General features: G+C 39.8%; 1 protein-coding gene across 2 annotated transcripts in view; it reads left to right on the plus strand.

Annotated features, from left to right (window-relative positions):
- uap1 (UDP-N-acetylglucosamine pyrophosphorylase 1) overlaps positions 1-27,799 on the plus strand; it is a 55,002-nt gene that overhangs the window by 16,516 nt on the left and 10,687 nt on the right. For both annotated transcript variants that reach the window (XM_059984744.1, XM_059984743.1), the window contains exons 2-6: positions 2,267-2,471; positions 6,320-6,495; positions 7,049-7,221; positions 24,969-25,162; positions 25,259-25,399. In XM_059984744.1, the coding sequence (XP_059840727.1) occupies positions 2,267-2,471; positions 6,320-6,495; positions 7,049-7,221; positions 24,969-25,162; positions 25,259-25,399 (889 nt within the window). The remainder of the gene's footprint in view (positions 1-2,266; positions 2,472-6,319; positions 6,496-7,048; positions 7,222-24,968; positions 25,163-25,258; positions 25,400-27,799) is intronic.

A 27,799-nucleotide genomic window follows, 5' to 3' on the forward strand; every position in this document is an offset into this window, starting at 1 on the left:
TCATTAGGCAACATAGATATTATCTTTGTATTAAGTAACATCTTCAAACATCATGCCTTCTCATCCTTACAAGCAATTAACACAGTACCTCCTCTTCAAGCACACACAATCTTGATTCCCTATAGCAGATATCAAATCTGTAATTAATTTAATGGGATAGATAAAAGGCTGTTCTGGGTCAAATTTAAACAATACCTTGAAGTCTTCTTTCCTTTTATTCAAAATATCTCACCCTTCCTCTCCATCACTTGAAACCATTCCAATATCATGCTTCTTTTTCCAGATCTAGATTCAACTTCATTCCACCTCCTCCCACCAACCCACTCACCCAAACCCTCCATTTACAGATCCTCCCCGTACCTGAACCTACACGATTTCCCAACATCCCAACACATTTCACAGCCAACAATATCAACCACCACTTTACCAAGCTGTCCCCAAACTCAGTCCATTCCCACTTAGCCTATCAGCACCTGTTAGACTTTACCCTAAGAAAAGGGATACTTATTTTATGAATTCATTGAAAACAGGTGATCTTCTAATTTTCCACATTAACAAATTGTGGGAGTTGGTAAGACAATATATTGCATCTGAGGAAAATTAGCACAGTAATTACACAGGGTTGATTACCTTTTCAGCCTCATAATTTTGGTTTTTAATTTTTAGTAATACATTGACAAGTTTGGAATTTTTCATTTGATTTGGGATGATGTACACTGTTTTGTAGATTAGGTCAAAAAGTCTTACTTCAGTATACTTTAAATTTAGAAAATGATACAATAAAATGTGAAAATACATAGTTGTGGGGACTGAGTAGTTTTCAAAGCACTGTATATTTTACCTGTCTTCAACTGAGAACATTTGGACACAAACTTTAAATTGTAGCAGCTAGGGAAGTCAACTTGAAGCTTATTGGGCTGTTTCTTAACATGTTAGAGCTGATGAATAGTTATCCAAGTGCATCTTTCTCAATTAGCTAAGTAGGGGGAAAGAACATATGCTTACTTAGGCCTGAAATTCCCTTATATTGTTCCAAGAACCTTACACAGCTTTATTCTACACTATCAGATTTTTAAAAAATTCTGCATGCTTGACCTTTTGCTTTCCTTAGCATTTATTTACCTTCCATTTTCCAGTCATATTACACCCCTGTCTTTGGGAATATGTTGGCTTCCAACCACCAAAAACAGTTTGGCTCTGCCTGCAGTATTTCACCCCATTATTGTTCTTTTATCCATTTTATATCCAGTTTCCTTCAGGTTCTGAGGTAGCTTTAAGCAGTAAACAAGCTATGAAAATTGAAGGGATTTGTATTGGAGGGATGGGAAGGTAGACAGAGGGGGTGGTGTGGCTCTGCTGGTAAAGAATGGCATCAGATCAGTAGAAAGAGATGACATAATATCAGAAAATGTTGAATCTTTGTGGGTTGAGTTAAGAAACTGCAAGGGTAAAACGGACCCTGATGGCAGTTATATGCAGGCCTCCCAACAGTAGCTGAGATATGGACCACAGATTACAACAGGAAATAGAAAAGGCATGTCAAAAGGGCAAGGTTATGATTGATTGTCATGGGAGATTTCAACATGCAGGCCGATTGGCGAAAATCAGGTTGGTAATAGATCTCAAGAGTATGAGTTGTTGAATGCTGAAGAGATAGGTTTTTAGAATAGTTTGCTGTTGAGCCTCTTAGGGGATCTGGATTGGGTGTTATGTAATGAACTGGAGGCGCTCAGGGAGCTTAAGGTAAAAGAACCCTTAGGAGACCATGATCGTAATATGATTGAGTTCAACTTGAAATTTAATAGGGAGAAAAGAAACTCTGGCATAGCAGTATTTCAGAATCAGAAACAGGTTTATTATCACCGGCATGTGATGTGAAATTTGTTAACTTAGCAGCAGCAGTTCAATGCAATACATAGTATAGAAGAGAAAAAATAATAACAATAAAGAAATAAATCAATTACAGTATACATATATTGAATAGATTAAAAAATGTGCAAAAAACAGAAATACTGTATATTAAAAAAAAAGTGAGGTAGTGTCCAAGGATTCGACGTCCATTTAGGAATCGGATGGCAGAGGGGAAGAAACTTTTCCTGAATCGCTGTGTGTGCCTTCAGGCTTCTGTACCTCCTACCTGATGGTAACAGTAAGAAAGGGGCATGCCCTGGGTGCTGGAAGTCCTTAGTAATGTTCCTATGTCTTATGGTCTAAAATACTAACAAAAACATACTAATTTATTAACAGAAGTCTTACTTTTTTTCAGGTCTCCTTCAAATTTCACAAAGTAAAGTAGCTGTGCTGCTTTTGGCTGGTGGACAGGGAACACGTCTTGGAGTAACCTTTCCTAAAGGGATGTACAGTGTTGGTTTATTGTCACAAAAAACTCTCTTTCAAATTCAAGCTGAACGCATTTTGAAACTTCAGCAAATGGCTTCGAAGCAATTTGGACATAAATGCACAATTCCATGGTCAGTATCCCTACCCACTGTAGTACTTTTAGCCACCTATATATATGTTATATTCAGTTTGTCATGGACAAAATTGATTCAGTCACAGCTTTTTGGTATAAATTTGCTTTACTTCAATGGTGCCTGACCTATTGTCAAGGTAGAAGTTATGTTTTGTAACTCCAAAACATTAATTAAAAGGAAAACACGTAAGTGCAAAATATGAGTTTAACTTCCTGCTTAAGCAAGGCGCGCACATATCATGTGGTCGCATCATGACATGTAATTCACCTATTTTTACATATAATCATAATGAATTTTATGAACAACATAAGAGTGTTGAATCAAACAATTTATTTACAAGGTTACTCAAAAATTACTGAGATATTAAATACACGACAGTAGAGGCTATTTCAGTAGACAACTCCCAGGGCTGAAATGGTTGCCACAAGAGGACACAGGTTTAAGATGCTGCAGAGTAGGTACACAGGAGATGTCAGAGGTAAGTTTTTTACGCAGAGAGTGGTGAGTGCATGAAATGGGCTGCTAGCAACGGTGGTGAAGGCAGATACGTTAGGGTCTTTTAAGAGACTCCTGGATAGTTACATGGAGCTTAGAAAAATAGAGGGCTGTGGTTAAGCCTAGTAATTTCTAAGGTAGGGACGTGTTCGGCACAACTTTGAGGGCTGAAGGGCTTGTATTGTGCTGTAGGTTTTCTAAGTTTTTCTAACAGGTTAAAACCTTTGCCTGCGTACATGGAGGTTGGGGACGTGAGCATACAGTAAATGCTTTAGAGTGTGCAATAGTTTTTGACAACATGTAATGCAAAATTATACCTCACAATTGAAGTGAACCTTAACCATATGTCTGAGGACAGCCTTGGCTTTGTGTAAAACACTGGGTCTTGCATTGTCATAGCCAAAGAGTTCCAAGGGTGAATTTTTTTTTAATCTTTTGACTTTCACTGAACACATCATCCCCCAGCTAGTCTGTCTTACTCACTGTCTATATTGCTGGGGCCTTAAACCTCACCCCTTCCTAAATCTCAGTCTGTTATCAAACCCTTCCCCGGCAGTCCACTCAGCAGCCTCTACAGTCCGCTCCTCTGCTCTCTTCTCCCCTGATCTTCACACTCCATTGTGGTGGAAAGCTAAGGCAGTGAGGCCTATTGTATCATGTACATAGTATGATTGCCTTGTACGGTCAAACGTGGAATTTGCCCTGGGCCAAAATTTGAGTTTGTGTTGCTACTTTATCTGATGACATTATTTCAGGATTTACTTTGTCAGCATGTGGAGCAGTTATGTATCTTCAAGAAGGAGGAGGAAGATTAGAAAATAATGCCTCATCTAGAGATAGATATTTGATAAATGCTGTGGCAGCAATTATTGTAGAATTGAAAAAATGATCCAAGGTGTAATCTGTTATAATCAAAATATGAGGGCTATGGTCATCATATAAGGTTAATCTGCATATAGATGGAGAGAAAAGGATGGATCATTGATATCTCCAGTGCAGGAAGAGAAGTCATTGCTTGGTCTGCTGTTGCTGTGCTAGGATAGTCCAGAATGTTGGGGGGTGGGTGGTGGAATATGAGGACTGCTCCACTGACAACATACACTGGAGGAAGATTGTATGGTTTAGTGTTACAGAGATATGGATAGTGTTCAACGGTACTAGAGATGGTCTTGTCTGTTTATGTACAATACTGTTATGTACAACAGTATTAATCAAGTGGAGAGATTTCAATAGTAAGGCTGCAGTGAAGTTAAGCATTTATATTGGAGACAACAAGACATTAATTAGTACAGTTTTTTTGCTTGGAGAGAAAGGAAGATCGAGTTGAAATTCATCTTGTAAGGTTACAGGTGGCATTTGTAAGGAGAGGGAGAAGCATTGGTTTGGAATATGAAGCTAGACAACGTCTGAAGTAATTGAACTACCTAGGGAAGTTATAATGGAAGACTAGTTATCAGTTTATTAGGGCTGGAGTAAACTGAGAACAAGTTAGAAGAGGGCTTGATGGAAAATAAACTTTAAAAAAGGGGGCTTGGGTTTAGAACAGAAGCCTGTTGAATAGCTTTGTTTTTCTAGATAAGAGAAAGAGGCTGCTGAATAGATGGTCTGAATACTAAAGCAGCAGATTTGCAATTATTTAAGTTAAACTTTGGTAGCAAATTGTCTATCAGTGTTTACCAACAGCTTAACCCAATTGATATTTATCGGTCAAGTTTACACAAATGAAAACTGAGTTTAGATATGAATTCATCTGTGCAAGATTGTTGTACACAAATTGCATAAAAAATCTGTTTAATGTGTGCAAGATAGCTCTAGCGTTCATTTTGGGACAGGAATGACCATGAGGAAATTGGCTTAGGCATTTCTGGACAATTTACTAGGGCAAATCAGATGTTGGTGTGGCATTAGACTTGTAACATCACTCAATGTGCAGCAGCCATTTCTATATTTACTGACAGATTGATTAGTAAGTTGCATTTCAGGTTGTCACCTTACAAGAATGCTGTGATTACGAGAAATTGCAGAATAGATTCACAGGAATGTTTCCTGAACTGGAGGGCTTGTGGTATAAAGAGAGATTGGATAGGCTGGCCTGTTTTTCCTTGAGCAAAGGAAAATATAAACTTTTGAGGATAGTAAGTCTTCTCCAGGGTAGGAGAGTCCAAAGCATGAGTTTAAGGTGGATTGGGGAGGATTTAAAGGGAATCTGAGTGGCAAATTTTTCTGCACGGAGGGTGGAACGATGTTGTAGAAGTAGAAACCAGTACAATATGTAAAATATATTTGGACAGATACATGGAGAGGAACTGTTCAGAGGGCCAAACATAGGCAAGTAAGATTGGTGTAGACGTACATCTTGGTTGCATGGATGAATTGGGGCTGAAAGGTCTGTAATTCTGCTATATAACTTTGAATCTGAAACTATATGATCTGCATTTTCCCACTTGCTCTTGGAGGAGGAGACCCTGCAGAAAGAAAGTGAAGAAATGAATGGATGTCCTGTGGAACATCAATATTTTTCCCATAGTTTCTGCCAGACTCATCATTCTGTCATTCTGTTTTTGTTCACAAATATCCAGAAAGTCATAGCATTTCTATATTAAGCACCTGTTGAAAGTGCTGCAGTCATAACCCCTTGATGAAGCCATTATTGTAGTGGTTTGGGGCAATCAATCACATCAGGTTCTTAATCTCGTGTGTACCTGAACTCACAAGGAAGCACATGTGCCCTCTATCCTGTTTCTCTTGCTTCTGACTCATGTTGTGTTACTGTACTTGGACTGCATCGAAACTGACTTGCTTCCTGGGATTCAGCACAGCAATGACTCAACTTCATATGGTTTCAGTCAAGAAATGTGCAGTTAAATATTTTCTGAATGATTCAAGGGTAAAAATAATGGGTTTTCAATCAAATTTATTACAAATTTTGCTTTTTTTTTGTTTTCTTCCTGGGTGGGGTCACCAAACTAACCACTAATATACATAGTTTGCATTCATTGATCCAAAAAAGTGAACAGCTTTTATTGGTAATAAATTATTTCTCCACTATGTGGCACTCTGTTCCTTGTTTTTAGAACATTTTTCTTGTTGGATTAGCCAGTTTTATACTGTGTATATAGAAATACATTCTAGGGATTTCTAGAGGGAGCGTGATTTCTACCCAATTATTTTTGTTTATGAAACAGTTTTGTTTTTGTAGTATCTCTGCTATTCTTCCTCCACTCAAGTATAACTATAATGTGCAGATGTATATTTCTGTTCAAACCATTTTTAAGTTGATCTAACAACTTGTATTTTTGTTTTTTTGCTTTATTTGCCTTTTTTAAAATCCCTTTTTTGAATTTCTTTAGGTATATTATGACTAGTGGCCGGACAATGGAATCTACAAAGGAGTTTTTTGTTAAATACAATTACTTTGGTCTACAAAAGGAAAATATCATCTTTTTCCAACAGGGAATGTTGCCAGCTATGACTTTTGATGGGAAGGCGATCCTTGAAGGAAAAAGTAAAATTTCAATGGCACCAGGTCGGTTTTAAAACAAAAATAATCTGATATGCATGCTAATTTGGATCAGAATTATTGCTCACTATCTGTTGCAGATCATCAGATAATGAATGCCTACCTCATTTCATCTGCCATCTTCCTTGCCCAAAAAAAACAACTATTTATTTTTTGGATTGCAGACTATCTTCCATTTCTAAAGCTGGTAGGTGATAGTTTATTAGCGCTGGGGTAAACTGAGAACAAGTTAGGAGAGGGCTAGTTGGAAAAGACGCTTAAACGAAAGGGTTGGGTTTAGATTAGAATGTTATTACAGGTGAGAAGAAGAGGTACTGATTAGATGATCTGCATTTAGATATTTACAGTTAAGCCCACAATGCTGAACAACACTCCAAGCATTAATTTAATGGCATTGTAGAATGGCTGATTAAAGATTTTACAACATTTTTTTGCCTTGGTTGATTTGTAATGCCCCACTTCTTAAATGTAAACAAATTGGTTCAAAATTAAACAGAATTTGAAGTTCATAGTTTAAATTTTTCAAGACTGTTGATATACATAAATTCTGGTTTTGCAGATGGAAATGGAGGACTTTACCGTGCCCTTGGAAATCAGAAGATTGTGGAGGATATGGAAAGCCGAGGCATTGCTTATGTTCATGTGTATTGTGTGGACAATATTCTTGTTAAAGTTGCCGATCCAGTCTTCATAGGCTTTTGTGTGAAACAGGGAGCTGACTGTGGAGCTAAGGTATGGTTTCTTTTAGTGTATGTCTTAACATCAATAGCTTTTGTCACTGAGAACTTGCTCTAAAATCCATGTCATAGTTTTATTCAGATGACTAGATCCTAATGGTTGCATATGAAACATTGCGTTGTGGTAACTGCAGGGGTGATCTTTAAATATTTAATGTACCTTAAGCACCTAAAATTATCCATTTGGTCATTTGCACTATTGGATTTGTGGAACTTCACTGTGGTCAAATAGATTGATGTTTAACTATTCTACAGTGCTAACTGCACTTAGGAAGAACTTGATTGGGAATAGAGTTACATCAACTTTGTCAAATTTGTCCACTTTTTTCATTATTTCTTTTCCCAATATGGTTGCCTTTTTGCCTACAGATTATATTGTACAAGTTAGCACCACATTACAAGCATGAAAATTTAAAATTACAGGATCCTAGTGTTATGAATAGAGATATCAAGTGTAAGTAAAACAAAATGTCACCGGTGAACCACAGCAATATTCTGTGGGCTATGTGTAATACTGCTAAATATACTTCTTCTGAATTACTCTCACTGCAACTTGCAGCATGTAATTTTTCTTTAACCAATGTACTTTTAAACTGTCTTAATGAACTGCTGATTTCATGATCTTCTGAAGAACTCTGTGGACTTAACTTGCAAGCAAGCAGGTCCACTTTTTAAGCGGTCAAAGATTCATTGCCATGGCTGGAAGTGAGGCAGGGGTGAGTGGGGGAGGGTGACTCCAAGCCAGGCTGAAACACAGAGGAATGATACTGCCTCAAAAAAGCATCTTGTTAGCAAATGCCCAGTCGCTGGAGAACAAAATTGAGCTGTGTCAGAGGGAAATGAGACATTGTCCTGTTCTATGTTTAACTGAGACATGGCTTACTACTCCCAGTACATCAGATACAGTGATCAGACCAAAGGCTTCTTGATTCACAGGATGGGCCAAACTGCTGATTCGGAATAGGAAAAGGTGGAAGTGTGTGTTTCAAGATATACTCTGAGTGGTGCTCCAATGTGGCGATTTTGTCAAACTTGTGTTCCCCCAACCTTGAACACCTAATGATCCAATGCTGTCCATTCTACTTACTTAAGGAATTCTTATCTGTGATCCTTATCAGGGATTACATACCACCAGCGCCCGACTATAATCAAGGCTTGAGATACTGCATGGTGCCATCTCCAAGTGAGGAACAATCCATCCCAATGAATTTCAAATCAGTGTCATGGAACTTCAGCCAGATTTGTTTGACAAAGTCCTTGCTCAGTTACCATCAGCATATAACCAGAAGCACCAGAGGTTCCAATGCACTTGAACACTATTACACTAAGATGAGGAATGCCTCCCATTCCATGCCCAGACCACATTTCAAGAAATTAGATCACTTGGCTGTCCTACCTGCATACAGGCAGAGGCTAAAGAGCAAACCTCTGGAGATTCAGGCAACAAGGAGGTGGTCGTGGGTGGCAGAGGATTGGCTATGGGATTGCATCGAGTCAGTAAACTGGGCCATGCTCGAGCATTCATCTCTGGATCTGAAAAAGTACAAATGGTTGTCACGGACTTTATAAAAACACTTGTAGGTGAATGTGTCCCACAAAACCATTCAGAGTCTTCCACAACTAAAAGCCCTGAATGAACCATGAGATCTGCAATCTGAGGGCCAGGTCAGAGGCATTCAAGTCTGGTAACCAAAAAACTTACAAGAGGCCCATTTACAATCTCTGGAAAGCAATGTCACAGGTGAATTTTCAATTCCAGACTCAACTTGAATCAACAAAGGGTACTCGACAGTTGCGGCAAGGCTTGAATGTTATCACCTCTTACAAAGTAAAATTAATTGATATAGGTGACTACGGGCTTTACTTCCAGATGAACTCTACGCTTACTTTGACTGTCAAAACATAGAACAACCACCACAAACTCCCACAACCACTGATGATCCTGTGATTTCAGTCTCTGGGACCAGTGTCCAAGTAGCCTTCAGGAAGGTGAACACATGAAAAGTATCTGGCCCAGACGGGGTACCTGGCCAAGTACTAAAGACCTGTGCTGATCAATTATTTGCCCGTTTGGAAACAAGGAGCTAGGAATGTTGTATAATGTCATAGCAGTCCAGCAAATTATCCTCTGTAGTTTTATAAGATAGTTTTGTATCCCCTCCAGAGTGTGGGAATAGCTCTGGGGAGCATATACAGTGTATTTATTGCTCTTTTTTGAAAGGTCAGTACCGGTGCCCAAGAAGAATGTGGTAACCTGCATCAATGACTATTATCCAGTAGCACTTACATCCACTGTGATGAAGCGTTTCAAGACCTTGGTGATGAAACATATAAACTCCTGTCTGAGAAGCAACTTGGATCTGTTTTAATTTCTCTACCAGCACAACAGGTTCACGGCAGATGCCATCTCATTGGCTCTTCAGTCGACCCTGGAACATTTGGACAGCAGAGATTCCTATATCAGGATGTTCTTTATCAACTACAGCTCCACATTCAATCCCCTCAAAATTAATCAGTAAGCTCCAAAACCTTGACCTCTGTACCTGCTTGTGCAATTGGATACTCAATTTCCTAGTCAATTCAGACTGGCAACAACATCTCCTCCACGATCTGTATCGGCACAGGTGCTTCACAAGACTGTGCACTTAGACCCCTGCTCTACGCTTTACACTTATGACTGTGTGGCTAAGCGCAGTTCAGAGGTTTAAAGATTCCTATATTATCAAAGCACGTATCCATATACACTCTGAAATTTTGTCTTCTCCAGATCATCAACCCCCAAAATCCCCTACCCCCCCCACACAAAATGGAGCAGGGACCAACCCCCAAAAAACAAACCCCTCCTACAAAAAACTAAAAGAACACTAACAGGACATCAATCCTCAAGCATCCTCCCCTCTTACAACAAAATGGAAATGGAATAGGAAATTTTAAAAATACACTGAATATTAAAAACCTTAAGTTTGAAAAAAGTCCACAGTTCATAAACACAATAGTCCAATCCATAAGCACAGAACACATAAACACCATCCTTCGAAATCACCATTCGAGGCAGAGAGGCCTACCCACCTGCCACAGCGAGCCACACAGCAATAGGCTGTTCACAGACTCCTTCTCAGCAGCAATCAAAAGGAAGGCAATCGGCGCTGAACTCTGGCTTGCTTTACGCATTCATATCAATGTCTCAGTCTTCCTCATTGCTTTAGTCAGCAATTAATGGACTCTTTAATCAGCAGAATGGAGTTGAACATTGGCGCATGTCTTGTCTCGAAGCTTCTTCGCATAGAAGCCATTCAAGTTTGTGCTCGCTTTCTGGAATCTTCTGGGAGACAGCAAAGCATTGGATACTCTAACAATCTTTAAACTGTAAATCACAAGCTCTAACAGTCCCAGAAACACGTGTAGGGTGAAAAATAGACATAAAAGAATTAAAAAAGACTTTTTTGTGAGCTGTCTGGAAGATGTCAGCCAAAGGAGCCATCTTGATGCCATCTTGACTGGAAGCAACCAATGTCATATTCAAAATGTGCTGACAACACCACTATCACAGACTGAATCAAAGCCTGTGGTGAATCAGCATATATGAGGAAGATTGAAAATCCGGTGCTACAGCAACAATCTCTGACTTGGTGTCAGTGAGACTATGGAGCTGATCAGTGGACTTAGGAGCAGGAAACTAGAGATACATAAGCAAGTCCTCATCAAAGGATCAGAGATGGAGAGGGTCAGCAACTTTAAATTCTTCGGTGTTATCATTTCAGAGGAACTGTCCTTGGCACAGCACATAACTGCAATTACAAAGAAAACATGGTAGCACCTCTACTTCCTTAGGAGTTTACAAAGAGACAGGATGGCATCAGAAAACTTAAAAACTTCTATGGATATTTGGTAGAGAGTATATTGACTGGCTGCATCACAACCTGGTATGGAAATACCAATGTCCTCGAATGGAAAATCCTACTAAAAGTAGTGGATATGGTTCAACAGTCATGAGCACATGTGCATGGAGTGTTATCTTAGGAAAGTAGCATCCACCACCCACGTCATGCTCTCTTCTTGCTGCTGCCATCAGGAAGAAGGTACAGGAGCTCCATCACTTTCTCCATCATTAAAATGTTCCTACAACCTATGGACTCACTGTCAAGGACACTTCATCCCATGTTCTTGATATTTATTGCTTATTTATTTATTATTATTATTTCTTTATTTTTGTATGTGCACTTTTGCACACTGGTTGGTCACCCAAGTTGGCGTGGTCTTTCATTGATTCTATTATAATTATTCTATTATGGGCTTATCAAGTATTCTCACAAGAAAATGAATCTGTGGGTTGTACATGTTGACATGTACATACTTAAGGTAATAAATTTAGTTTGAACTTTGAAACTTTTCAAATCAATGGCTAGACAGTAGCTCAGTTTTTGTCCACTTTTGAATAACTGTTGCAGCCAGCATTTAAACACCAACACCCCTCACCTGTTCTGGATACTATAGCATTTTTTGCAACCATTCCTGAGGTATATCACATGGATAAACTTATAAAATAATTTGTACTGTAATTTTACAGGATGAATGTTAAAGCCTACTAGAGGAAATGAGCTTTGCTTGAATTGTATAAGTGACTGACTTCAGCTGTTAGAAGAGATTTTGGAATCAGTTTGTATTGGGCAGAAATTATTAAGGAGAAATTCCTTCTGCTGGTGGATGCCAAGAAAAGATATTATAAAATTACTTAATATAGCAAATTATGATTATAGGATACAATGCATGATGTGATAATGTGATAAGTTGTAAAAGAAAATTATCTGTTTAAAAGTAGTTAACTGCAGGACCAAAGAGGATGAATATATTAAGTGTATTCATTGGAAATTGCTCTCAGAGAAATTACACAGACAGATTGAGGGGGAAAATCCTTCTCTTACTACTGATTCTAAAATGTACCCTGAATATTTAATATATGAAGAATTATCTCGAGCTGCCGTTCAAATTGGCTGTGACTGAAAAACCTTTCATAGGGTGACATAAGTTGATGGGACAGTTAATAAATGTAAAGATCCCAAAAGGCATTCAAACTCAATAGCCTACAAAGAAAACAGATAACATCTGGTGACAATTTTCTCTCACTGATGAAAATAAGACATGTTTATGTTAAAGTAATGCTGTTTTTCATATTGAGCAATTTTTAAAGTGTTGTTTTGGTTATTGTTATTTATAAAGCAAGAATTGCCAGCTGGATTTCATTTCTCACTTAGAGTTTATGCTTCTTGTGTAGATTACACAGCCTGATTTATATGTGTGACTTATGTTTATATGTGTGAACAATTAAGTTATAAGTTGGAATTTATTAACTCATCTATTGCTGTAGTCCAAAAGCTTAAAATTGATTTAGTATGTTAAAGGGTTGAATATGACCTGTTTGGACCTGATCTGACTGAGTAAACTCATTTAAAACACCTCATAGGCTGCTGTGCATGGCCTTAGAGCTAAAAAAAATGGCATCAATTGTCCATATGCACATTTATGGGAAGAATTGGATTGATATAATGTTAGCCTAATTGCTAATTTTATATCATACCATTTGACCAGAAGTTCGCAGAGCAGACATGAGCGATATTTTAATACATGTGATATCACCTTGAGTATAGGTACTCAAGCTAATTCTCCTAAACTTGCAAACATGAAGTTGTTCAACATTGGGTAAAATAGCCTATCATCTCCATTTCTAATTGATTACATCATCCACTGCTTGTAGATTGTTTTTTTTAAATTAGCTAGCACTTTGACTCCACAAGTATTTAGCACTTTTTAATGTTGTTTTAAGTTATAAGAATTGAAGTGAGATGTGACAGAAGCAGGAAATCTTTTTTCCTGAATTGTTCCTGAGTGCACTAATAGGCATTTCCCTTGAAATATAGTATGATTGGGAAAATGAGCAGAGAATACTCATGCAGAATGTGTTGTTGGAGTGAAAAGTGTTCTTTTCAGATTGCCATTTATGCCCCTCTGTCCAAGCAGTTTATAATTTGAAGCTCCTTAATATCTATGCTTCAGTAAGGAATCTTTGATTGTAGGTTGGCAATTGCTGCAATCTCAGAGCAGGGCAAAACCTCATTGCTAGTGGCCATCAAAGTGACTATAACAAAATGTTTAGCTCTTACAGGTTTTAGCAAGTGTTATATGCAGACTTCTGCAGTTTGTGTAAGGGTGCAGCTTAAGGATATGCGCTTAGCCCACTGCTCTGATCTACACACATGACTATGTTGCTAGGTGCAGTTCAAATGCCTTCTATAAATTCGTTGATGCCACTACTGTTGGCCAAATCTCAGATCGTGATGAGTAGGCCAATAGGAGTGCGGTAGATCAAATGGTTGAGTGATGTTGCTGCAAAAACAGTCTCAGACTCAGGGAATTGATTGTAGACTTCAGGAAAGGGAAGTTGGGAGGACACACAGCAGTCCTCATTGAGAGGTCGGCAGTGGAAAGGGTGGGCATCTTCAAGTTTCTGGGTGTCAACATGTGAGAGGACCTATCCTGGCCCAACAATTTGATGCAATGATAAAGAAGGCATGCCAGTGGGAGCTTGAGGAGATTTGGTATGTCACCTAAGACTCTTACAGATTTCTGTAGATGAACAGCGTTCTGACTGGTTGCGTCACAGTCCCAAGCACAGACAGCTGCAAGAGGCTGCAGAAGGTTGTAGACTCACCCAGTTTCAACATGGTAAGAACCCCACCACTACCACCATTCAGAACAATTTCAAGAGGTGCTGCCTCAAGAAGGCGGAATCCATCACCAAAAACCCTCACTATTCAGGGCATGCCCTCCTCGCATTATTGCCATTGGAGAGTGCCAAAATCTTGCAACTTCATTCACTATATAATTGTACTTAGTGCACTTGACTGCAGTGCAAAAATTAAAAACATAACATAAAAATTCCATATCACATTTGTAAATATTAACTACGCCATCTTGTAAACAAAATTCTTTACCACCATTATAATTTCTTTGGTGCCTGTCATCACCTTTCTTTGCTTCTCTGGTGCACTTTTGAGCATTTTTTTACTGCTTGTATTCCGTGGGTCATTGTCCTAATGCAATATTCATTATCCTTGTGCTAGGAATGCTTAGCAGATACACACTCTGCTGGAGGTGTGCTTCAGCACATTGTGTGTATTGTTCTAGATTTCCAGATTTTGCGAGTACCTCTTATGCTTAGCAGATGTATGATAAAGATAACCATGAACTAATCTAGATTCAGAATGTCTTGATCAACATTCCCTCTGATTTATTTACAGCTGTACGGTCTAACCATTGCTCTGAGCTGGAAATGTTTACATGGCCTGAAACCTACGCAGGCTTTAAAAGTTTAAATGTTTGCGTTCAGTGGACTGATGGTTTATCAACGATGAGCTACTGAATTCCATTTTGTGTTCATTGTTACAATTTGTAACAGTGTTGTAACTTGAAATACTGACAATGTAAATACATTGAAACGCTAAAATGTTTCAAAGTAAAGGTGATATGTTTATTATTTGGAAAATTTATGTATTATATTCATGAACACAATTATAAGGTACTTCACGACTATACTAACATAGATTTCAAAATTATGTTAGCATAATTTCAAAATTTTATTAACATTCTGTAAAAGAAAGTTCAAGCTGTGCAGCAACAAAGGCAATGTGCGCGGGAGCATTTCATTTACTGTACGGCTGGGCACCTGCGTGGATTAGAGTTGACAGTGATCTTGATGCAGGCTTAAAGTTTCCATCAGCAACAACTTTGCGCTGTGTGACTAGCAGGTAGCTGAAGAAGCAATAGCAATATGGCAGTAATGCAAGGAAAAACGTCATTTTGACAAAGGGCAATAAATACACTGTATATACTCTGCAGAATTATTGGGATGCAAAACAGTTCTATAAAACTGTGGAGGATAATTTGCAAGACTGCTGTGGTATTATGTTACGTTCCTTATTTCCAAACAGTCAAAACTTGCATTGTATCATTCAGATGGTATTATGATAGTTTCCGCACTCCCAGGAGGATCAGAATAATCTCCCAACATCTGGAGGCAAGCTTAACACCTTTATTTCTGTGAAATCTGTAGGCTGATGTGGCTATCATTTATTCCAGGTAAAAATGAAGTAGAGAGGGCAAAGAAAGCAAAGGGAATAGATACATGCTCACATTTTCCTCCAATTGTGCCAATAACTCTGGGGAGCTGAATATCATGTCTGTGACAAATTTAGTACACTGGCACAGTTGCTATGTGATGTTTGATGTTTATTAATTAGCACCATGTGAGGTATTTGAACTTGCAATACTTTGAGTCCTCAGTATCGACCTTGTATTCACATTTCTCCATGACTTGTTTATTAATTTGCAGTGAGCCCTTAGATTCATGAAGCACCACAACACAGGAGCAGGCTCTTTGGCCCTTCTGGTCTACTGAGCTATTACTTTGCCTAGTTCCACTGACCTGAACATGGAACAAAGCCTTCCATGCCCCTCCCATCCATATACTTACCCAAATTTATCTTAACTGTTGAAATTGAACCTGCATTCACTACTTCTGCTGGTGCTTGTTCCTTATTCTCACCACCCTCTGAGTGAAGCATTTCCCTTTACGTATTTCACCTTCACTCTTAATCAATGACCTGTAGTTTTAGTCTCCCCCAATCGCATGGAAAAAACCTGCCTGTATTTACCAATCTATACCTCTCATAATTTGTTTTAATGCCTCTATCAAATCTCTCCTCATTCCCTAATGCTCCAAGGAATAAAGTAGCAAAATCAGATTTAATATCACTGGCATATGTCATGACATTTGTTGTCTTGTGGCATCTGTACATTGCACTGCATAATAATAAACTATAAATTACAATAAAAAATATAAAAACTAAATTAAATAAGTAGTGCAAAAAGAGGGGGAAAATGTGAGGTGTTCATGGCAGAAGGGAAGAAGCTGTTCCTGAAATATGAGTGTGTGCCTCCAGGCTCCTGTACCACCACCTGGCTGGTAGGGATGAGAAGAGAGTATGTCCTGGGTGATGGGGGTCTTTAATGATGGATACTGCCGTTTTGAGGTATCATCTTTAGAAGACCTCTCGATGCTGGGGGGGGGGGGCTGGGGGCTAGTGCACGTGTTAGAGCAGGCTGAAGTTACAACTTTCTGTAGCATTTACTGATCCTGTAAAGTGCTGTTCCATACCAGATGGTGATACAACTAGTTAGAATGCTCTCCACGGTACATCTGTAAAAGTTTGCAGGAGTCTTTGGTGACATACCAATTCTCCTGAAACTCCTAGTGAAATATAGTCTCTGTCCAGCCTTCTTTGTACTCACATCAATATTTTGATCCTAGGTTAGACCTTTAGAGATGTTGACACCCAGGAATTTGAAACCGCTCACTCTTTCCACTACTGATCCCCCGATGAGGATTAGTGTGTGTGTTTCCTGGACTTCCCCTTCCTGAAGACCACAACTAATCCCTTGGTCTTGCTGATGTTCAGTGCAAGGTTGTTGTTGTGAGACCACTCAGCCAGCTGATATATCTCGCTCCTGTACGCCTCCTTATCATCATCTGAAATTCTGCCAACGATATTCGGATCATTGGCAAATTTATAATAGGCATTTGAGCTGTGCTTAGCCATACAGTTGTGAGTGTAAAGAGAATGGAACAGTGAGCTAAGTGCACATCCTTGAGGTGTACCAGCATTGATTGTTAGTGAGGAGATGTTATTTCCAATCCACACTGACTAGTCTCCTGGTAAGGAAGTCAAGTAGCCAGTTACAGAATGAAGTACAGAGCCCCAGGTTTTGGAGCTTGTTGCTTAGTACTAAGGGTATGATTGTACTGAACGCCAAGCTGCAATAGTAAACCGCTGCCTGATGTAGGTATTTCTATTGTCCGGATGATTCTAGGCCGAGTGACAAGCCAGTGAGATTGCATCTACTCTAGACCTATTTTAGCAATAGGCAAATTGCAGAGGGTCTAGGTTCGTGTTTAGGCAGGAGTTGATTCTGACTATGTCCAACCTCTCAAAGTACTTCATCATAGTAGATATGCAGCAGGGTAATAGTACTAACCTATTCAATCTTTCCCTGGAACTCAGGTTCTCAAGTTAATTTTTTTTGTACTCTTTCACTCTTTCACCTGTAGGTAGGTGACCAGAACTGTACACAGTACTCTAAATTAGGCCTCAATGTGCCAAAAGCTCTCTTTATGACTCTATCTACCAGTGATGACACTTTCAAGGAATTATGAATCTGCGTTCCAGATCCCTTTGTTCTACTACACTCCTCAGTACCCGACTGTCCACTGTGTAAGTCCTACCCTAACCTGAAGCCCCTCCCCACACCCACCAAAGAGCAACACCTCACACTTACCTGCATTAAATTCCATCTGCTGTTTTCCAGCCCATTTTTCTAGCTGCTCCAGATCCCACTGCACGCTTTAGTGGCCTTCCTCATTCTCCATCATGGCTCCAATCTTGGTGTCATCAGCAAATTTACTGATCCAATTTACTACATTACCCGATCGTTGATGTAGATGACAAACAATAATGGATCGAACACCAATCCCTGTGGCTCACCACTAGTCACAGGCCTCCAGTACTACCACTCTTTGGCTTTTCCTGCCTTCGTTGAATCAAATTTACCACCTTATCCTGGATGCCAAGCAGTTAAAACTCTTGATCAGTCTCCCAGGTGGGATCTTGTCAAAGGTCTTGCTAAAGTCCAAGTAGACAATGGCCACTGAATTTCCTTCAACTTTCCTGATAACCCCTTGAAAACTCTTAAGATTGGCTGGATATGACCTATATGCATAAAGTTCAAGTTTAATGTCATTTAACCATAGATAAATACCCATGGATACAGTGAAACAAAATGTTCCTTGGGGCCAAGAAGCAAAACACAGTACCAACAGTCATACACAGCATAAGGCCCACATAACAAATATAAGTTAGCAGTAAACATAGAGTCACACAGAAAACAATATAACATATAACCTGAGTGTCATGCCCTTTAGATTGATGGTGTATGGACGTTGTCGGCAAGAGCAAGCCCCCAGCGGTCCAATAGCAGTGCAGCTACAGACGAACATGATTCAACTTGTCTTCCATCATACGGACACTGGGGGGCAGCACTGATAGGAGGAGCCAACCCCTAATCCAGTGTGCCCACTGCAGTGCCTCCAGCGTCTCTCCCCTGGGCGGCTGCAACAGGCAGCTCCATGATATGAAGGCCTAGCCCATGCTTGCTCAGCCCCTGTCAATCCAAATAAGACATATCTGTTCCCTTAGAATAGCTGACCCACTATTGACGTCCGGCTTATGATCATATAATTTCTTAGCTTATTCCTAGAGCCTTTTTTAAACAACATAACAATATTAGCTATCCTCCAATTCTCTGGCACCTCACCTGTGTCATTATTTTTTATATACCTCTGTAAGAGCCCCTGCAATTTTTGCAGTAGCCTCCCACAAGGTCCATGGAGACACCTTGTCAGTCCCTGGGGTCTAAATCCACCCTAATTTTCCTTAACATAGCAATCATCTCCTTTTTAATCTGAATATGGTCCATGATTTCACTTCTGACTTCTCCCAGTGGACTCTGTCCATCTCCCAACTAAAGACAGGTGCAAAAATTCCATTCTAAATCTCCCCCATCTCTTTCAGTTTCATGCATATGTCATCACTGATAATATAATAAAATAAAATAATTAAATTAACTGGGCCCGAACACATGCATTCTTACGACTCAAACATATTTTTATCTTACTTGTGCACAAGGAGAACTGTATGGTCTTTGTCACTCACACTGTTCAGAAGTCAGGACAGGAAACTGCTATTTTTATACAGATTTGGTTTATCAGTTTTAGCTATTGACAATTTGGTAAATTGTATATGTTTGAATTTCTTACTTGCAGGATCAATCATCATTTACAACGGAGATGTTGAAAGTCAGTGGAAACTATAAGCTGACACTTTGAAGTTGGGTGTATTTCACATCCTTCCATTATTCCTATCACACCTGTCTCTGGAATCCCATATTGTGAAAAGGGATGCTATGATTCAGGAAGACCTTTCTCGAAAAGACTCGCTACAGAGGCTTCACTCACCTACAGTGGCACTCACACTGCCAGTCACCCCCGCCCATATTGACTAGTAAGCCCAGGTATCTCTTTGCGTTACCATAACTTCCACACAGAGACGACCACACTGATCTTTGAAAGGACCTTGCCGTCCTTTTGCTCTTAATATATCTGTAGTGGCCTTGGGATTCTCTTTCTCCTTGTGCCTTCTTTTGGTCTTCATGATTTCCCTCTTAAGTGCCGTCTTGTATTTCTTACTCTGAAGTACCTCAGGTTCCTTAAGGTTGTTATAGATGAGCACGGTAGAGGGGATAAGCTCCCATTACCTATTAAATACTCCCAGTGGCATGCATCTAAAGTAGCCTCTAACAACCAAGTCCTGCTCCTGGCCTTCACTTGTGGCCTTAGCACCTAAGCCCAGTGGAATAATTTCTACCGACAGGAGAAGGGGCAAAGGCAGGTTGCTGCCTTAAAACCAGTCACTTTGGACAGATGGGACTTGTCAGCCGTGGCCGGCAACTCAACTAGGAGAAGGAAAACTCTGATCACAAACCTCCGCTGCCTTGCGGCTGTACCCACTCATGGAGAAGGCTTTAGAAGTAAACCCGGAGGAAAAATCTGAAGTGGAGTCCCTGAGGCAGTCCTGCGTTGAGTTCAGTGCTGACCGGTGACACCACCGGTGCCAAACTGTATCAGCCTCTGCCATCTTTTGGATTTCATGGAGGGGGTGGCCTGCCACATGGGCAACAGTTTGCTCTCCATATCATACTGCCCTGGCTTGCGTATCATGTAGTCAGCTGAGACGCAACGTCCATGGTTGACGCTGATCGATGGAGGCCCTCAAGTACCTCATTTGTTCCTTGCTGCCTACTACTTTTATTTGTCTCTTTTTTTTTAACCAGAGCCTCAATATCTCTTGAAAACCAAATTCCCTAAACGTGTTATCCTTGCCTTTTATTCTAACATGGACATACAAACTCTGTCCTCTCAACATTTCACTTCTGGCAGCATCCCACATCCCTTTGCCAGAAAACAATCTATCCCAATCCACACTTGCCAGATCCTTTCTCAGGCAATCGGAATTGGCCTTTCTCTAATGTAGAATATCAACCTGTGGACCAGACCTTTTCCATAATTATTTTGAAACTAATGGAATTATTTTCCGAAGACACATTTCTGTCACCTGCCCTGTCTTACTCCATAATACGGGATATCGCATTGCACTCTGTCTATTAGAGTCCTCTATATATTCACTAAGGAAACTTGACTGAACACATTTGACAAACTCTATCCCATCCAGCCCTTTTACAGAATGGGAGAAAGTTAAAATCACCTATTACAACTTTATTTTTCTTGCAACAGTCTATGATCCCCCTACAAATTTGCTCTTCTAAATATTGGGTGGTCTATAATATAATCCCATTAATGTGGTAATCCCTTTCTTGTTCCTCAATTCCACCCATATACCCTCATTAGCCGAGTCCTCCAGTTTATCCTGACAGAGTACCGCTGTGAAGTTTTCCCTGACTAGTAATTGGATTCTCTTTCCCTTTAGTCCCTCCCACTCAATCATGTCTAAGGCAATGGAACCCTGGAACATTGAGCTGCCAGTCCTGCCCCTCCTGCAACCAAGTGTCACTAATGGGTACAATGCCATAATTCCATGTGCTGATCCGTGCTCGAAGCTCATCCGCCTTGCCTACAATACTCCTTGCATTGAAATAGGTGCAGCTGAAAACGTTATTTCAAACTCAACCATTTGATTCCTGACTTGTGAACTGTATCAGATTAATTGTGAGAAAGAGGCATGTGCATGCAGGCAACTGATCGATTGGGCTTCCTACATGTAGAGGGCTCCGTTTTGGCACGGGTTTCTGAATGTCCATGTTTTTCGTCTCAGCAGGCTTGATCCAAAGCTCCCGCACTGTAAGTTGCACAGCGTGTACAGTGGCTAACGTGACTCAGTAAGAAGCATTAATCCTGTTGCTCCATTGTTATTCTTGCTTCGCATATATTTAACAGTACGTAGGTTTCAATAGGTACATCTAATGTCAGAGAAATGTATACAATACACATCCTGAAATTCTTTTTCTTTGCAAACATCCATGAAAACAGTACCCCAAAGAATGAGCGACAGTTAAAAGCTAGCACCCCAAAGCCCCCCCCACGCATAAGCAGCAGCAAGGCGACGATCCCCCACCCCCACCAGCAAAAAAGCATCGGTGCCCCCCACCAAGCACTCAAGTGTGCAGCGAAGCATCAATAAAGACACAGATTTGCAGTACCCCAAAGACTACTCATTCACCCGGTAATTAGACATACCACAGGTGCACACACGCTCTCTCTCTCTCCCTCTCCCTCCCTCCCTCCTCCCTCTCCCCTGCCCCAATAAGGGAAAAAGAGGTATCCCCGTTTCATAGTGAGAGGGTAGACATAACAAACAACTGGCTGGTTTATGATGTTAAAAGTCTGTCGTGTCGCTTTTTCCGAGCTCTGTGCCCAGAGAGTCAGCCCCAAAAAGGCTCAGGTCTCTGGACACACAGCCCACAGCAGCGAACCTGCTGCTCCCGATGTTCCGGGGCACCAGCCTAGAGTCAGTCGGTCTCCAGGGCCATGAGAATCCGGCACCCTGAAGGCACGCTCGTCTTCCAGGCCGCATCCTTGGGATATCAGAAGGCAGCCAGGCATGAGGCCCTGAGAGCGGGTCCCATTCTTGCAAAGAACCAAAGTCAGAGTGTAACGCCAGGTCGGGCTCTTCAAAGATCCTTGCAAAGGGAAAAAAGAGATATCAAAGGTAGAAATAAAGCTGTTTCCGAAGATGCAAACAAAGGAGTCACCGTTTAGCACCATTGTCACTTTGCTCTGCCCCTTCTTCACAATATCTTTCCCCAAAACCACTCTACTATCTGTGCTGGCACTCTGGTTCATATCTCCCTGCAACACCCAGGGAAGCTGTAGTAAAATTAGAACTCCCAACTGAAGTTTGGTAAGCTGTGTCTGTTATGAATCATTAACACATGGGCTCGATGGGCCGTGCAAGTCCAGATGACATCTGATGTTTGGCCTAAGCAGACTGTTTACTGGGAAGTCTTAGACTATGGCTTGCATAGCCAATTATGATACATCTGAGAAACATCACAATTTCTCCATCAATCTCCTGAGGAAGAATATATTTCAAAAGAAACTACAAAAAAGACCTTATGTTCCTTTAAAATGCTTCACTTTGATCCCTACCCTACCCTACCCACAACTTCCCTTTATGCTGAAATTTCCTACAGATTCTCAAATTCCAGATTAGGTCATGCACTTGATTAGATGCCCTTTGCTGCTTGATGATCCAAGTTATCCAAAATTTCTTGCCGAAGGAGGTCTGCTCTCTGGGTTCTTGCAATCTGACAAATTTGTAAATGAGTGGAAAAGAAGAAGGATGAATAGCAAATATAACTACTAGTCAGCAGTTCAGAAGATTCAGCACATTACATCCCAGATAAAAATCTCCAACACCTGTTCCAACCTGAATGTAGTCCGTTTTTCAGTAGCCCAGGGTAGAATGCTAGCCACTCATGATATGTCTACTCACACCTCACTCTACACATCCTTTCTCATTACCTTCTCCCACACTCCAATTTGCTTATGGATGCAGCTGATGAAGAGTGTTAGGTGCGCTCTAAATTCCAATAAGTACTAAATTGGTATACTGCTTAGAATATAGTCAAATACCAAGCATAGTGATTGCACATCATGATACATGCCAGTTCAAATTTATTATTTAAGTGCACCATATACTATCACCATATAGTATCAGGGTAGTATCACCATATACTACCCTGTAATTCATTTTCATACAATGACCTCAATAAAAAAATGCTCAAAGGCTGAGAAATAACCAACGTGAAAAAGAAGACAAATTATGCAAATACTACTAAATAAGTAAAACTGAGAACGAGTTGTAGAATCTTTGAAAGTGAGTCCATAGGTTGGGCAATCATTTCAGTATTGAGATTAGTGAAATTATCCATGCTAGTTCAGGAGCCTGATGGTTGAAGGGTAATAACTGTTACTGAACCTGGTGGTGTGTGACTTAAGGCTCCTTTTCCTCCTTCCTGATGGCAGCAGCAAGAAGAGAGCATGTGTGGTGGGGGCTCTTGATGGTGGATGCTTATTTCGTGTGGCAGTAGTCCTTGTGGATATGTTAAGTGGTGGAGAGAGGTTTTCCTGTGATGGACTGTGTGGTATCCAATACCTTTTGTAGGCTTTTCTCTTCCTGGGCATTGGTGTTTCCAAACCAGGCCGTGATGTAACTAGTCGAGATACTCTCCACTGTGTGTCTATAAACATCTGTCAGGGTTTCAGATGACATGCCAAATCTGCACAGACTTTTGAGAAAGCAGAGGTATTGTTGTTCCTTCTTTTTAATGGCATTTACATGCTGGTCCCAGGACAGATCCTTTGATATGATAATGCCAGGGAATTTAAATGTACTGGCCTTCTCCATCTCTGATACCCTAATGAGGATTGGTTCAGGGACTGCCAGTTTCCTCCTCCTCCAGTTAATAATCAGCTCTTTGCTTTTGCTGCTATTGAATGAGAGGTTATTGATGTGGCACCACTCAACCAGATTTTCAATCTCCCTCCTATATTCTGATTTGTTACCACCTTTGATTTGGCCAATGACAAAATTGTGGTGTTATAAGCAAACGTATACATGGTTTTGGAGCTGTACTTAGCCTTCCACTCATACGTATAAAGTGAGTAGAGCAGGGGGCTAAGCATACATCCCTGTTTGCGATGCACCTGTGCTGATAGTGATTGTGGAGAGGATGCTAATGCTAATCTGAATTGACTGGAGTCTGCAAGTGAGGAAATCGAGAGTCCGGTTGCACAAGGAGGTATCGAGGTTTAGGTCTTAGAGCTTATTGATTAGTTTTGAGGGGGTGATAGTGATTAATGCAGAGCTGTAGTCAATGAAGAGCATCCTGGTGTATGCATCTTCACTGTTCAGATTTTCCAAGAATTGACTGAAGAGCCACTGAAACGGTATCTGCCATTGACCTGTTGTTACGGTAAGCAAATTGGAGCAGATCCAAGCCACTAATTAGGCAGAAGTTAATATGTTTCTATTAAGACAAACCTCTCAAGACACTTCATCACAGTGGACGTACTGTAAGTGCTACTGGATGACAGTCATTGAGACAGTGTACCAGGTTCTTCTTGGGCACCAGTATGATTGAACCCTGCTTAAAGCAGATGATTTTGGGAATTCAAGTTCTATCTAATTGTGAGAGGATTATATTTCAAGGAAGCAATGTTTTTCTTATATTACTCAGAAAATGATAAGGAAAGAACATCTTGATCATGATTTCAGTTTTACTTATGCTAATAGATATAATGAATCGACCTGTGCCTATATTAGGTCCCAATCAATCTACATTCACAGCTTTTTCCAATATTCTTGATACTCCTTTGACTTTGGAGAAATAATCAGCAACTTGACTTTGAAGTTAGAAGCCTGCTGGTGTCAATTTACATGGTGTTTATTTGGCTAAGTGGCTTGAATTCTAGAATTCATTAATCTTTCTCTGCAACAAAATGTTAGATTTTTTTAATGAAATAACTTCAGATATTTTGTTTTTATTTAATTTCAGGTAGTAGAAAAGACACACCCAACGGAAGCTGTTGGTGTCGTGTGTAAGGTGGATGGCCTGTATAAAGTTGTGGAGTACAGTGAGATCACTCTGGTTACTGCACAGAAAAGGAATGCAGATGGACGTTTAACATTCAATGCAGGGAACATATGTAACCATTTCTTTACACTACAGTTCTTAAAGGATGTTGTGAAGTGAGTTAAAATACATAGTTGCCTTCAAGTTCCATCAAGGAAAAGTGTCACCATTTTGCTATTTGCTGAATAAGTCTACGTCTTGTGTTTCTTTAGAATCCATGAGCCTAAGTTACAGCATCACGTTGCTCGAAAGAAAATTCCTTACGTTAATGATCAAGGTCAACAAATTAAACCAGACAAACCTAATGGAATTAAGATGGAAAAATTTGTGTTTGACATCTTTCAGTTTTCAAAGTAAGTTTTCTTTGTAGGGAACGTTCTAATGTATTTTCTTTCTTTATGTCTCCTGTAAAGAGGGCCTCTCAGTTTAGTACAATAATAACTTGTCCGAGAAGCTGATCTTCATTTGAGCCTAGATAATATATGAGAAGAATCTGACAAAAAAAAAGCTGAAGAATGGTGCAATTATTGACAAAGCTGACTGCAAGGTTTCTGGAACTGTTAAATTGGAGAAATGTCTTGCAGAAGTAGAGAGCCAGATCTAGGAGCAGATTTAAGTGTTCAATATGGTTGTAGAGTTCATTGCCAGGATTCAAACTGTGTATTGCCAAAGGAAGTTAAAAACTTTTCATTATATAAACTATTTCACTGAGTAGGTTTATGTAAAAAGCTGAATCACTTGTGATATCAAAGCCTGCAGAATTCACCTTGGCACACACAATATTTAGGCTTTTGGAGCCTAAATTTGCTTGCACAGATTTGTGTTGCAAATTTCATCAGCCATTATTTCATATTGATTGACTGCACTAGATATTTTTTTGCCAGAACTACGCAAATAACCTCTATTTGAATGCAGCTCTTATTTGAAATGTGCACTGTTAAATTAGAATATTAGTCCCATTAAAAGATACCTCTCCCCCACGAGAACATCAATTGGACTTTATTCCATCTTCCTGGATTTGTACCTTTCATGAATATCTTTTTGGTTAGTTTTAGATATTGATTACTTGCCAGCACCAATTTCTAAATTGCAGCTTGGCTTTAACTATTCAAGAAATTGGGCTTGCTACTCAAGCAATCAAGTAAACAGCCAACGTTTGGTGTAGCACTTGTAAACAAAGCTCTTGGCACCAGCTAATATACGGTTCATCATGATTCTCATGCTAGATTTAAGGTGTATCCCTCTTAACTCCTTTCACCACCCCTGCATCCGCTATTCCCACTGGTGTTGAGAATTCATTCTGGATATGGAAGTAGTTTTCCAGTCTTAGATCACCAGCCAAAATGCTGTGATGCACTATTGTTTATGTGTCTTCGTATATCCAAAGCCACATCTTCATGTTGCTGTACAATATACCAGGGATATTTTAAAATATTACTTTTTTCCCATAACTATTAATTTTTGCTTCCAGGTGGGGAAACAGACTTTTAGTGGGAGGAATATGATAACCTTTTCTTGGATATCCCGCTTGGTGATTCAGTTTAGATTTCTTTTTACCACCCTTATTGCTGGTAGAAGGTAATTAGCATTTGGGCCAATGTTGCTCTTCCCATTTCAAAGGTTAATGTTCCAAAGTGAATGTGTTTTTCTTACTGCTTGGAACGCGATATCACTATGATGTGAGTATACTTTTGGAAATCATACTGGTGTCTGCAGTAACCACTAGCGTTCTGTTTGTGTAGCATTAGCCTTTGATAGGATGCTATTTATCCAAAGCATATCAGAATCAGTTTTAATTTGACTGGCATATGCTGTGAAATTTGTTGTTGTGTGGCATGAGGCAGCAGTACTTTGCAATGCATGATAATAAAATCTCCAAATTACAGTGAGAAATGTATATAATATGTTTAATTAAATAAGCAGTGCAAAAAGAGAGAAAGAAGTAGTAAGGTAGTGTTCATGGGTTCAAAGTCCATTCAGAAATCTGATGGCAGAGGGGAATAAGCTATTCCTGAATCATTCAGTGTGTTCCTTCACACTCCTGTACTTCTTCCATGATGCTAGCAATGAAGAGAAGGCATGCCCTGGGGCATTGGGGTTGTTAATGTTGGATGCTACCTTTCTGAGGCACCACTGCTTGAAGATGTACTGGATGCTGATGAGGCTACTGCCCAGGATAGAGCTGACTGAGTTTGCAAGTTTCTACAGCTTATTTCAATCCTGTGCAGTGCCCTCCCCCTTTACCAACCTGTTAGAATGCTTTCCACAGTACATCTGTAGAAATTTGTATCTTCAGTGACCAAGCAAAACTCCTCAAACTCCTAATGAAATATAGCTGCTGTCATTTCTTCTTTTTAACTGCATCAATGAGTTGCAGATATATACATCTCATCTATCATTTTATTGGAATTCTTTTCCATTCTTATGTTCCTCTTAGCTTGAAGGATTCAGACTTCGTCTATTTCTTTTTTAAAGGAAGATATTAACCACCGAGGTCCAGGATTGATAACCAGGAATACAGTTTTTGTTTGGTTACTCTTTGAAACTTCTAAGCATACATTCTTCATCAAACCAAATAAGTTGATTAATATATTTATCAATCTCTTAAATAAAGGAGAAAAATGACTTCCTTGGAAAAAAGCAAGCTAACAAGGAATGTAAGCAGTATTACCACTGGATATTTTGGGATATATTTTTGCTCAATTAGTGCGTAAGAATTTAATATATGTAGTTTCAGAGTCATATAATCACAT

The sequence above is a fragment of the Hypanus sabinus genome, chromosome 11 (assembly GCF_030144855.1).
Source record: "Hypanus sabinus isolate sHypSab1 chromosome 11, sHypSab1.hap1, whole genome shotgun sequence".
In the NCBI taxonomy this organism is placed as follows: Eukaryota; Metazoa; Chordata; class Chondrichthyes; order Myliobatiformes; family Dasyatidae; genus Hypanus; species Hypanus sabinus.